We start from the raw sequence: 14,041 nt of genomic DNA, 5'->3' as shown, positions 1-14,041 counted from the left end.
ACAGGGAAGGAAGGAACACAGCAGGTGAGAGCCATCTGGAGTGCTCTCAGCTACAGCATGTCTTGCCCTCCTCCCAGCATAAGGATGGTGGAAGGCACAAGGAAGGCACGCGGCGGCTCAGAGCCCTCTGGAGCATTTTTGGCTGTTGCCTGTCTCACCCTCCTCCTGGCATAACATTGAGAGGACAGCTCAAAACTCGAGGGAGGAGGATCGTGGCAGTTGCCGCATGTCTCGTTTTCCTCCCGGCATAAGGATGGAATGAGTAGCCCCATCCTTATGCCAGGAGGACAACCTGAGGATGACCCGGGCCCTGCCCCACCCCCTTCTGGACCCACCCTCTCACAGGCCCTCTCCCTCCCCGCCCAGCCATCCCAGTCAGGCCCATAATGCAGTCCCAAGGCAAAAAAGCTTGCCCATGCCTGGTATACTACATTAGGGCAAACTTGTTCTATATCAATTTTCAGGAAAATGATCATGTGGTTAAAAAGATGTTATGTATTTTGGTGCTCAGCAATGAATTTGTTTGGGGAAAATTCATTTTTTGACAGGGAGACAATGGGTCTTTTACAGAGTTTGGTAGGAATACTGTTCTCTATTCACTATGCATTTTATACCATATCAATGCATTTTTCACTGTACAAATAAAAGCATACAATTTACAGTATACAAATCCAACAAAACAAAAAGCAGGCATTTCATACTATACAAATAACAATGCAAAAAACATATAAAGCCATACTTTACAAGAAGTGTGCATTTCATGCTGTGCAAAGAGAAAAATACAACACAAGAAATATGTGTTTAACTACACAAAGAAAACATAATAGAATTATGCTTTTTGCACTATACAGTTGAAAAAAATATGTTACAAAAAGCATGCATTTTACTCAGAATATAGAACAAGCACCCATGTTCCTAAGACCTAATCTGCAATATATTAGAATTCTCAAGTGTCAGAGAATGCCCCATAAATCAAAATCCATTTTAAAAAAATACCTAGTATAAGGGGATTAAATAAAATGTTTTAAGCTTAGGACACAATCCTACAGTTGTCACGTAGCTGCCAAAGGCATTTATCACATTGCATAGGTCCTTTAGACTGCTGATATTGTGACATTTCATATTGCCTCTTTCTTTTAAAAAAATACAGCTCAAGGTGACAAGCAGACAAATAAAACAATTTAAAAATTGTTCACAATGAAACCATCCAATTAGTAGTTTATGTAAAAAGAAGGAAGCAGATTAGGATTTTTTAAAAAGGGGTAAGCATTCTATAACATGGATCTCCACAATACCCACACATTTCTTTATTTTGATTATGTCTTCCTCCCAGGCTGGGATTCAAGGCAGCTTTAGGAAAGAGAAAGTTTCTTCCACTTAAAAGACAAACAATCATTTTAGGAAAGCAAATGCCAAGGGAAAAAAAGCTAAATGTTTTGCTTTGTTTTGCAATATGGCAACTGTGGCCCCTTCTACACAGCCATATAATCCAGATTATCAAAGCAGCTAATCCACATTATCTGCTTTGAACTGGGACTACAATAGTTCAATTCCAAGCAGATAATCTGGATTTTATATCGCAGTGTAGAAGGGGTCTATGTTATATGTATATAAGCAGCTGATGGCTTCTATGCTAGGCAGGCAGAGAAATCACTTCAACTTTTAGCCCAAAATGATCCAATCAAGGTGATGAACTCTATTTCCCAAATAGAGTCAGCATCCCAAATTGTGTCTTTAAATTTCAAACTAAATCCCAGGATGGTCTCTCCTTTTCAATGAGTTTAGAGCTGCCATCCAGAAGAAGACCTGAATATTTCTCAGCAGGAGGCTGTCACTAGACTATCTGCATTATGTTCTCTTTTCTCCTTCTGGCAAAAGCAAAATTATACCTTTACTTAGAAGGGCATACAGAACAAATAGACTTTTTTCTTCACGGTGTTTTCCTCAGCCTATACATTTCTGGAGCACAACAAGATGAAACTGCACATTTACAAAAGAAAGCCAACCTCACAATTTCCTAGGAAATTTAGTACTGTATTGTGATAAGAACAAGAATTCTTTATATCATATTTCAAAAATGTAGTTTTAAGATTTAACTCTGGATTGTAACTGTGACAACCCTTAGGTGCTACTGAAGAGCGCTCACATTTTAAACTACTTTGCCAATTTCCACAGAGGTCATGGCTCATGTCTTCCATAGTGCTGATGCAGTCTTTTGAAAATACCGATTTCCTTATCTATTCAAAGATAATATGGTAACTAAAAGCTTACAGTTCACTTCCTAGTCACTCTTGATGTGTGTTCACAGACCTCCGAGTCGCATCTCAAGTATCAAAATATAATTTACTCATCTTGCCCTAGCAAAGTCTCTGAAGTTGTAGCTGACTTCAAATAGCTTATTAGCCTGCTTATGTGCATCTTAAAAATTAAAGGCTATTGAACTCTGTATCAGCCTTCCAAATGAATTTGATTTTTATCTAGGTTTGGACTTGAATAAATAAGCTGTTTTTTAAAAAACACGTGAGCCTCAAACTTTATGTTCATTGTTTAAAAGGAGGCAGACCTTGAACAGAACTGGGAAATAATAAATATTTCTATGTCACACAGCTAGAAATAGGCTCAAAACTTTTATTTCTTTCTGTTTTTGTATCCTTATTCCATTTCTTCTTTCCTTCTTTTCCTTCCTTTCCTTCCTTTTTGCTTTTTCTCTTTTCATCTTTGCAACCCTTCCTTTTTATTATAGCAGGCATCTGTATGCTGGGATCTGGAGTTATGAAAGGAAGCTGAGAGAAAAAGGAAGCATAAGGAATATTCAGAGTTGTAGAGGCAGGCAATTTTGTCGAAGCTCTGGCTCTCCTCTGGAATGGGGAAATGGCCAGGGCAGTGGACACAATCACTTCTGAGCATCTCCTCTCATGGAGCAGAGCCAAACCAGTCCCTTGGTTTTCCAAGGAGTTGGCAGTGAGCAACGTTGGCAGAGAACTCAAAGCAAATCTGACTGAGCATGGGCTACAGCATTTTTGAATGCCTATTCCACAGCAATGGAGGCAGCAGAGAAATCGTTCCTTGCAGCCACCATTGCATCTGCAAGGAACCATCCATCAGAACCATTTTGAGTGGTCAAGGTGGTGGTCAATGCCTCCTTGGAAAAAGGCAAAGTTCCAACTTGCCTAAAGGAGGCAGTTGTGAGACCTATATTTAAAAAGCTATCCCTAATCCCCTCTATAATGGACAACTATCAGCCAGTGTCCAACCTTCCCTTTCTGAGCAACAATACCATGCTTGTTATTGTTTTGTGAATTGCAGTTCAGCAATAAGAAAAGGACTCCATATTTCCCACTCCTGCCCACAAAGGTTACCAAAAGATAAACAAAAAACCAATACCCCAACATTGGTAATAGCTCACTGAAAACTTCCTCTCTAGCCCAGATTGATATTTCAGTATTTATTTTATTTTATTTTGGTGAGATATGCATAGGAGTTAACTTTTCTGGTAGATCACACTTATATATTTAGGAGATTATTTTATAAATGCAATAAAACTTACTTGCACTCAATAACTTACAGGCTTAAGTTGGGTTGTTCATTTTAGTCCTCCTGAAGGGAACAGAATCTTGATAGGGTAACCTTTTGTTCACTTTGCCTGCTTAAGATTTCTGAAATTTATCCAGTTTCCTCTTGTGATCAGTTACTGCATGTTTCCTTTTCAAAGTAGTCTGCTCTGTTTCATGGTATTGTCTCACTCCCTTGTGTTCCAACCAGAATTTCCATTTTAATAATAAAAAGTATATTTCATATGAAAACCTCCTTTTCCCTAAGAACTGTTGAAACATAATAGCAAACACCTTTTCTACCCCCCATTTTTTTAAAAATTTGGAGCATTATGAGTTCCTTCCTGAGATGACAATTTTTTGATCTTCTTCCATTTTATTCTCTCACCTTTGCAACCTGGGGGCAAGAAAGTCAGTTTCAATCTCCAAAGCTATAATAACAATAATAAAGTTGCTACGGTTACTGCTCTGTTTTCTAATGAAACTGACCCCATTTTGACTCTATGGGCAGGAATTGCTCTAAGCCTTCAGAGGAACTCTCTGATGTGGAAGCCCGATGAGGCAACAAAGTCCTTCATGTTAAGTCCCTCCTTAAGCTCCAGCATCCCCCATCTGTGAAAGAAGAAGAAATTTATTATATTTCCCTTTTTGGTGTTTTGTTCTTTATTACTGGGCTTTTGTCATAGTCTGCTTGTAAAATGAAAGTGAAATATCTGGCAGGCAGGACAGAATGAAAAAAAGGTATCAGTGTTCAGTCAGTCTATTAAACATTCCAGCCAACCTTTAAAGAGAGATTTGTGGGGATAAAGAAGAAGAAGAATGGAGTACGTAGTAATGAGGCTCCCTGATTTCTTTGAATTGTCCTCCAAATTCAACAGAAAGAAAATCAAGCTCTCTTACCTGAGTAGAGACCATTGTTTTGCCATTTGCAAGGTATGTAGGGAAGGTTCAAAGAATTCTTGAAAGGTATTTGCGTTTTCACTGTTCAACTATTATATATCTCTCAGGGCTAATCTACACCTCCAGTTTATTCTGAGATCAATCTTCCCTGGATTCAGAACAGCAGCAAATGTAACATACGACCTCATTACATGGCTCAAAATAAGCGTCCTAGGATGGATATATCCCATCTCCTCCATATCACTGCTGTTCTTAGCTGGCCATGAAGTTCCATCCAGGCTCCTAGTCACCGTGGGCATTTCTGCTGATGTCAGAAAAGAGTATCCAGGAAATCGATGATAATGAGGGGGGCAATATCACCATCTTTTTGCTCATTGCATGGGCACTCATTCAGCAGAGGTGTCCACAATAGCCAGAAGCTTGGAGAGGGCTCCATGACTTTCTGCCATATCAATGTTTCAATATCATCCTTGATGACTGCTTTGATGGTTCTTAAGAGACTGTCCAACTTTATTGTCTAAAATTCTAACTTTTTATGTGGTTTCTGCTCATCGCATAACTTTTACATGGCATTCTCTTCCTGGCTTGTGATTGAAAGCTGACCTTATTCAGAATGTTGCTAACTTAAGTTATTCACCACGTGCATGCTTCATCCAGAAGGAACACAAAGTCACAAGAATGATGGCACAATGTTTTTTTAATGACTAGGTTGTTATTTCGTTACCCAGTAATGGAATGGGGATCTCACACCAGCTTGCTTCTTCCCACCTGTATTTAAAATAAGCAGAAGATAGACAACCTGCCATCCTATATGGTACAAAAATATAGCAATAAAATTTGAAGTGAAGGGGAAAAAACAGAGAGGATTGCCCTTCCGAGTCAAACCTAAAGTCTATCAAATGTAGCATTTTGTTGATAGCAATGTTCTGCAAGGGAGCACTGGAAAGTTCATCTGTAGGGAAGAAAATGGTAAGTGTCACTTCCTTCTGGTTACTTCTAGAATCTAACTAGAGGAACAGCTACTGCGGAAGCTACATGTTCCTGTTTTTCCTCTTCTATCATCTTGACAATGCAATCAAAGCTTGGAATATAATTTTTTTAAAAATTAATTACTTACAGTATAAGGTTGTCAGATTAAAAACTGGAGAAAGGTTTTGTATTCTTAATTGTTGACTAGAAGAAAGGATTTCAGCAGGTGTTATGTGTCAAGCAACAAGAAACACCAATGAAATTCCTTCTTGTACACAACCATTAAGGAGACAAACCTCTTTTCAGTTTTAACTCTGACAACTCATAGAATCATAGAAACCCTAGAATCCTAGAGTTGGAAGAGACCTCACGGGCCATCCAGTCCAACCCCCTGCTAAGAAGCAGGAAAATCGCATTCAAAGCACCCCCGACAGATTCTAACTCTATCAGAATATCATAACAAATTTCAAAAGATAGTAAATAATGTAACTTTTTCTTAAAAGTGCATTCTCTTGTTTCTTTGAAGTTACTGATATTACTAGGTTTTAGTTACTTTTTTAAAAATGGAGTGCACACATCTGAATGTTATAGGATGATATTGCTTTTCCCAGATACATCAGAACAGATTAGCAGACCATCCAGACCAAAATCTGAGTGGAATGGGACCCCTGAGCCACAAGCTCACAGACTCCAATATAGTTTGTCAAGGTTGAAAAATCAGTACTGGTGCATGTGCTAGTAAAATTCCATCATGCTAAAAATTCTATGAAGTTTTTGGGTAAATACTAGGCACACCCGTTAGCCATGTATAGACCCATTTAAGGTAAACAATCAATTCTCAGTCTTTGATGAGTAACCCTTTCACCATTCCCTTTATTAAAGGTGCAAGACCATGTAACCTTCAGAGGTGTAACTTATAATTCTATAAGATATTTCCTGAGATTAACACACAATTCAAGAGAGATACAATCGTATTTTTGTGTTAGTCCAAGAAAGGCCATGTTAACTTCCCTTTCAATACCCAATGCTCTCCTTACACCTGGTTTGTTGTCACTTCTACAAACACAGGAGGCAACAGGCAAAAGAACTGGCATGACCTAGCACATGAGTAAAGGAGACCCTTCCTTCAGTACTTAGTGAAGTCAAACATTAATGACTATAAAGAACAGCAAATTTGAGAAATTGCAGTTCTATCACAAAAAGGCATGGAGCTATGCTTTGTTGAATTTTATCTGTGATGTGGTATAACTATTAGGCTTGTGCATAATTTTGTTTTTAATTCATATTTCCAATCAAATTCATTAAATTTGTGCATATGAAGCATATTAGAAACATGCAGGAAAGGTGGTAGTGGGGGGAGATTTAGACATTGAAACACTCACCAATCATTTTCATTAAGATTCTGTAACATTTGGATGTTTCCCAAAGTCAGTTTAATTTTCAATATAAGCATTAAGCCACTTTGGTAAAGCCAAGAGAACATAAAGTGTTTTAAAAACCTATATTTTTTCTTTGTCCTGATCGCCATAAGGAAGGCACTAGGGGGTGGGACTAAAGTTAATGGGCGGGAGACTGAGAACACAGACATCTTAAATGTAGTTTTGGAAGACAAGACCCCTTGTGGCAGAGAATGCAAAAGGCCCTGCTGTAAACTACATTTCCCAAAATACAATGCTCCGCATCTAAAGGACCCAATGAGGGCTGCTGTAGCCACTGCCAGTTAGAGTCAGTCTAATAATAAGAGATAAAATGATTGAATCTGTAAAGAGGAATTATGTAAGTAAGTGTAGAGAAGTTATGTGTTAAACAGAGATTATTGATATGATTTTATTTGTTTGTTTGTTAAGGGAAAAGGGAGTTATATATTAGCAAGGAAAAGCCTAACATGGAAACTAGCTGGAAGCAGCATTTGGTAGGTTGCCATGGTAACACAGCTTCCCTTGGGAGAAAAGGGGCGTGGCTAAGATGACAGTTGGAGCAGATTCCCTTTTAAAAAGTTGAGTTGCTGTGAGGGTTTAAAAAAGGACAGTGGCGGTTAGGTTTTGGAAAGATTAGGAGCTGGGGAAATCAGCTAAGGACGGCAGCTTATGGTCACTCAGGGGAAAGGCTGGGAATATAAGCTGACCGGGGGAGTTTAGTATACTGTTTTGAAGAGAAGTTATTTAAGAAATATCCATTCAAGAAAGACTACATTGTAACTTAAGATCCTGAAACATTTACTGATTGAAACCATACGCTTATGTACCAAAAATAAACTTGAATTTTGTTATTGTTCATAAAGACAAGTCTCCTTGCCTCTCTGTAAGCCTGTTACCTCACGTTGGTGGCAGTTACCGTACTTTTCTATATAAGTTACCATCTTTACTCATTTAAACCCATCAGTTCTGTTATCCTTCCTTATCCACTAAATCATCCCTGTCATACATTCACACATCCTCCACCCCTCCCTCTCATACGCGCGCACATCTCCTCAATTGGAGGCACCGGTGGGATATTTCAAAAGGATTCCATCCCTGGAACCTCAGTTCTCTTCAATTGGAGGCAGTAGTGGGATTTAGACAAAGATTTCCCCCTGCCTGAGTTGAGTACCACAAATTGGGCTCTCTTCAATTGGTGGCAGCGGTGGGATACGTTTAACATCTCAAACTAAGTGCCTTGAGACCGCATAGTAAGAAATCGTGAGGTAAAATTTAAGGAAAATGGCTACTAGACTACAAAAGAAATTAGCAGGAGAGGCTAGTGAATACCAAGGAGATAGTTCGGACTCTGAGCAAACCCCTGAGACAAGGGAAACCCTTAAATATAAAATTGAATTGAGAAAATTAGAATTGGAGGATAAACAAAGAGAAAGGGAGGATAAGCAAAGAGAAAGAGAAAGGGAGGATAAGCAAAGAGAGAGAGAATGGGAGGAAAAACGATGGGAACAAGAGAAGGAATTGAAAATAATGCAGCTAGAGAAGGATAAGGAAATAGAACTGAGATGATTGGAATTGGAAAAAGAGAAATTGGCACTGTCTCAACCACACATTATTAACCAAGAAGGGAATGGTAGGACTGAAGCGTCTGATCTACTTCTGAAGAGATTCCCAAAGTTTAATAAAGATGATGATGTGGAAAAGTTTTTGATATCTTTTGAGAGGTGCTGCAGAGATTTTGAAATTGATGAGGGAAAATGGATGCTTTATTTAAGACCCCAGATTTGTGGGAAATTGTTAGAAATATATGGTGATGTACCTGAAGAGTCACACCGAGATTATAATTTCTTTAAAAAGCAGGTACAACAGAAATTGCAACTCACACCTGAATTTTATCATTTAAAATTCAGATCTCTGAGGAAAGAAAAGCACCAAAGCTTCTCAGAAGTAACCTCAAAACAAGCCCAATTATTTGATAGTTGCCTCAGAACCTCAGAAGTGGAAAATTTTCAACAGCTGAGGGAATTAATTAAGTTGGAACAACTGTTTCAATTAGTGCCCTCAGATTATCGGTGGTTAGTTCAAGACAGAAAGCCATCAACTGCCGATGAAGCAGCTGCCATGACAGATCAGTTAATCACTCTGAGGGAATGATTTAGGAAGGATGAGGGAGTAAGTGAGAGAAGGCAGAATAAACCGCCATTTTACAATTATCAAACACACACACACAATACAAAAAGACGCCTGCAGTAGAAAACACCGCCTACAGGAGGCCTGAGGTAATTAATCAGACCAAACCTGAGGTAAAAGCAAGGTGCTATCAGTGTGGGAAGTCTGATCATCTAAAATACCAATGTCCTCTTTTAAGAAGAGAGAAAACATCCTTCTTTATGAATAAAGAGCCCAAAGAAAACACTACTAAGAGTGATACTAAGTTGCTGAGCAATACTGAGACTGTCCCTAAGGAGAAACAATGTTTGTTTATTTTATCCGATGATTTTTCTGAAGATTATTTTGAGCCTATCACTATTGTGAACCAACAAAAACAAGGTTGGAGGGATACAGGATCCCAGGTGTGTGTTATCCACCCAAAATCGGTACCTCAGAAATATCAAAAGCCCACCTCTGAGATAAATCTAAAGGGTTTGGGACCAGCTGTACCAGCTGAGGTAGTATCTCTCCCAATTGAATACAATGGATGGAAAGGGATCTGGGACTTTGCAATTAGTTCAGATATCCCTCATGAATGTTTAATCGGCAATGACCTAGCTAGACAAGTTAAGAACTGGAAAAAGTTGTGTGAGGAGAAGGAAAATTACAACAGAAGCCCTATTCAGGAAGCAGTGTGCTTACCTATTCAACCAGAATCTGAACAGGGTCCAGAATCCAGTTCCGTCATTATTGAAATTGTTAGTAAAACAGGGGGAGTTCAAGAAATTAAACAAGCTCAGGAGGAAGATGAATCCCTGAAGCCTTTGTTTAAGCAAGCCAAAAATATTCCGGAATCAGCAGGAGAACTACCCAATAAATTTGTCACAAAAGATGGTGTGCTTTACAGAGAAAGCAAAAGTGTGGAATCAGAAGAAAGGTCAGAAATACACAGTCAGAGTTTCACTGAAATTGAAAGGCAAGCACAGGTGGCTGAGAAACTGAAGGAGCAACAGGCTGCGGAGTACAAGAAGCAAGCAGATGAAGCCTTAGTGGCCTCCATGAGACTGACGTATCAAGAGCTACACATTGATCGGAAAAAGGAGGAGAAAAAACTTCAAAACCTGGAAGGGAAGAAGTGGGAGCAGGCAGAGCGGCTGGGCATGGGCTTGGTGTCCAGGAGCTCTATTTCTCACTCTGTCCTCTCTGAGATGCAAGTGATAGAACAAGAAACGCCAGTGACTACAAAGTCCACACGGTCCCAGCTAGATCTCTTTGAAGACATCGGAAGCTTCACATCTGGACCACCAAAGTACAAAGATAATCCTTTTTCATTAGGCGATGCCTTCAGCTCACAGTGGGAGACAGACAACTCCTCTTGGGAAATGGACAAAGGGGAAGAGGAGGCAGACATTGCCATCTCCAACATCCGGCCTATTGGTGACAGACCCATTACCAGAAGAGAGACAGAGAGCAAGATATCAGTAGTGGAGTCCAATGAAGCTCAGCAGAAGTTTGCAGGGGCCAAAGTCATCTCATCTGATATGTTCTTTGGACGGGAAGCTGATACAGTTCCAGTGGCTGAATATTTGACCGATCTTCAGTCAACAATGAGAGTGGCAAGAGACATTGCACAAGAACATCTAGCTGTAGCCCAGCAGAGACAGAAGAGCTACTATGACAGGTCAGCCAAACCAAGAAGCAAGCGGAGGTTATTTTTCGATGGAGAGAGTGGTAAAGACCCTGACGTGATGGGGATTGGTAGTTTTAACCATCAGCAGTTTACTTTCAAGATTTTACAAAAATGCTTGGACTATGTATCGCAAGACTTCTTAAATGACTCTTGGAAGTTTCGCAAAAAGACATTTTGGGACAGAGAGAGTTCATTGGGTTGCTGGGAAGGACGAGTGTAATTATCCCCAACAACATGTTAACCTCTGGAATGCTCCGCAGAGTGAAACATCGATGAACTGTGCCAGGTGGCATGAAGAAGATCCCTATGAAATGTACTGAGTATCGGAAGATGTTTGGTCCAGTGTATAAATAAAGACTTGGGGAATAACCCTGAATGAAAATTAAACTGTTAGAAATATGATTTATGGAAAATGTGTTTTAAAATGTCTTTTAATTTAGGTTTGTGAATCTTAACACTGGGAAAGATGACCAATGGATTTAAGGTATATGTTGAATAGTAACAATCTCATAACTGAATGGTGAGATATGAATATGCTATGCGTATATACAACAGTGAAGGTTTGTATTTATGGTTTGTGCAATGTATTTAATCATAATAAGTTTGTGTTACAGTGATGTGTTTATGTATATGTATTGTATCTAACTTTGTGTTTTATTTCAGGAATACTGTTATATATGTATATATGTATATACTAATTATTTTTGCCATTCTAGGCATAGAAAATGCAAAAATAATCTTTCTAAGGGGGGAGGTGTAGAGAAGTTATGTGTTAAACAGAGATTATTGATATGATTTTATTTGTTTGTTTGTTAAAGGAAAAGGGAGTTATATATTAGCAAGGAAAAGCCTAACATGGAAACTAGCTGGAAGCAGCATTTGGTAGGTTGCCATGGTAACACAGCTTCCCTTGGGAGAAAAGGGGCGTGGCTAAGATGACAGTTGGAGCAGATTCCCTTTTAAAAAGTTGAGTTGCTGTGAGGGTTTAAAAAAGGACAGTGGTGGTTAGGTTTTGGAAAGATTAGGAGCTGGGGAAATCAGCTAAGGACGGCAGCTTATGGTCACTCAGGGGAAAGGCTGGGACTATAAGCTGACCGGGGGAGTTTAGTATACTGTTTTGAAGAGAAGTTATTTAAGAAATATCCATTCAAGAAAGACTACATTGTAACTTAAGATCCTGAAACGTTTACTGATTGAAACCATACGCTTATGTACCAAAAATAAACTTGAATTTTGTTATTGTTCATAAAGACAAGTCTCCTTGCCTCTCTGTAAGCCTGTTACCTCACGTTGGTGGCAGTTACCGTACTTTTCTATATAAGTTACCATCTTTACTCATTTAAACCCATCAGTTCTGTTATCCTTCCTTATCCACTAAATCATCCCTGTCATACATTCACACATCCTCCACCCCTCCCTCTCATACGCGCGCACATCTCCTCAATTGGAGGCACCGGTGGGATATTTCAAAAGGATTCCATCCCTGGAACCTCAGTTCTCTTCAATTGGAGGCATTAGTGGGATTTAGACAAAGATTTTCCCCTGCCTGAGTTGAGTACCACAAATTGGGCTCTCTTCAGTAAGTAATAGTATAAATCTGTGCTAATTTGAAGTTATGTGGTTGTGTGTCATAAAGACAGTCAGACATTAAGGGGATTGCTATTTTGGGGGTGATAAATTGTTTTTGTCTAAAACAATTTTAAAATCCCCAAAATCTGTAGATGTGTCAATCTTTCTGAAACTTCTGGGGATTGATGTCCTGGTTATCTTGTGCATTGTATATCATATTCAAGTAGATAACTCCTGCAGATTTTTTAAAAATGTTGTTTATAAAAAAATTGAAAATTCCCCAAAAATCCATGGGTAAGTGATACATTCTGAAATTTGGTGGGCTAATAATGGTAAAGGAGGTCTACCATTGTAGCATGGATCACTCCAATAGCTTTTAAAATGAGGGAGAAAGGAGCCCCTGAAGTTTTCCCAATTATAGTAACGAATTACTGTAACTAATTACGGTAACAAAATAGTAAAACAAAATGTTAGTCTCATTATACTAACATGTTTTTCACCAAGTATACTTTAGAAACACTTTAGAAACAAAGTGCTAGTGTCCCCTAGTTTTGTAAGTACTTTTGAACCATTTTTAATGGATCGCACATGCTTAATAACTATGTCTTCATTATTAGTAAAATAATTAATTACAAGTCGTTATTTATGCAGAAAAGAATTATTTGTACCTGATAGTTTCTTGGGTCTTTTCCATTTTTCCACTTTTACAAAAGTTTTAAATTCTTCTATTTGACTTCCCTCCTTCAATTTTGACAAACAAGATCAGTCACTCACATTGTATGCCACCTTTACAAGCATTTCAGTTGCTCTAATTATCATTTCTTAATCCACTTTTCCCAGTTTTGAAAGTGGCAATTAATTCATGAGATTTATGTGAGGAAGAATAAAGTGAGAATCATTTAACACAATGCATTCAAATGACTGCTAACAGCAGTATTTGAAGTGTAGGCATAACTCTACAACTATATTATAGTTGTCCCAGTTATATTCAAAGATACTCAAAATGCGAATATATTTCTCGCTATACAGACATGAAAATATGATACTAACTTAACCACTTGGCATTTTGTATATTTTTCATACTATGAAGTTTTTAGCGTGATTAATGTCATGAGAAATGGCATTGTTGCTGCACAGTAATGTGTTTAATGGGAATACCTCTTCCTTTGTGAATACATAATACCTACTACCTTATCATAAAGGCTATTTGAAGCAACTTGCTTCACCAGGCTTCTGATGAGGAAAGAAGAAGTAGCGGGGCGAATCTGTCAGCCCACGTGCTGCTCCCTCTTGCAACACTTTCCCGATTATATGAGGAAAGGGTTGTCCTCGTGGGGAAGCCCCGTGCTGGCTCTATTGGAGCCAGAACAACATGGAAAGCTTCTCTGTTGCCAGGGAAAGTGTCTGGTGATGCTTTTACCCCAGTTGGAGACGGAGCCACAGGTGACATCATCTGATGGCTGCTGTGGTGCTCCATCCCTAAAGCTGGTTCTAAACATCCTAGGATGCTTATTTTGAGCCATGTAATGAGGTCGTATGTTACATTTGCTGCTGCTTTGCTGTCATTTCCACTGTTTGGGGGCTTTCTCTTGATATTGTCACAGCACTACAAAATTGTACAGTCATAATATTCCCAAATATGAACAAAATGAAAACACGCATAACTGAATTCCAGATGTGTATGTGTGAATTGTACATGCCACTGACCTTATGGCATTATTGGGAAAGGGGCTCTTGGAGTCTCTTAGATAGGTTTTGAGTGTTCCTTAGTTCAAAAAACTTCTACTCTAAAATAA

At 38.8% G+C, this 14,041-nt stretch overlaps 1 protein-coding gene and 1 long non-coding RNA gene across 2 annotated transcripts; one reads left to right on the top strand and one right to left on the bottom strand.

Moving 5' to 3' along the window:
- Window positions 1-399: 399 nt before the first annotated feature.
- Window positions 400-5,655, bottom strand: LOC134299557 (uncharacterized). The gene is made up of 3 exons (XR_010006775.1): window positions 4,041-5,655; window positions 3,566-3,948; window positions 400-2,783 (listed from the first exon to the last, which is right to left on the bottom strand). It is a non-coding gene; the product is annotated as an uncharacterized LOC134299557 (long non-coding RNA).
- A 3,405-nt stretch (window positions 5,656-9,060) lies between these two features.
- On the top strand, window positions 9,061-13,510 carry LOC134299556 (ADP-ribosylation factor GTPase-activating protein 2-like). The gene has a single exon (XM_062982721.1). The coding sequence runs from the start codon at window positions 9,226-9,228 to the stop codon at window positions 10,894-10,896; it is 1,671 nt and encodes a 556-aa protein (XP_062838791.1). The 5' UTR covers window positions 9,061-9,225; the 3' UTR covers window positions 10,897-13,510.
- The last annotated feature ends 531 nt before the right edge of the window (window positions 13,511-14,041 follow it).

This window comes from Anolis carolinensis, chromosome 5, assembly GCF_035594765.1.
Source record: "Anolis carolinensis isolate JA03-04 chromosome 5, rAnoCar3.1.pri, whole genome shotgun sequence".
Classification (NCBI taxonomy): Eukaryota; Metazoa; Chordata; class Lepidosauria; order Squamata; family Dactyloidae; genus Anolis; species Anolis carolinensis.
Note: the sequence above shows the minus strand (reverse complement) of the source record. Positions and strands in the feature narration are given on the sequence as shown.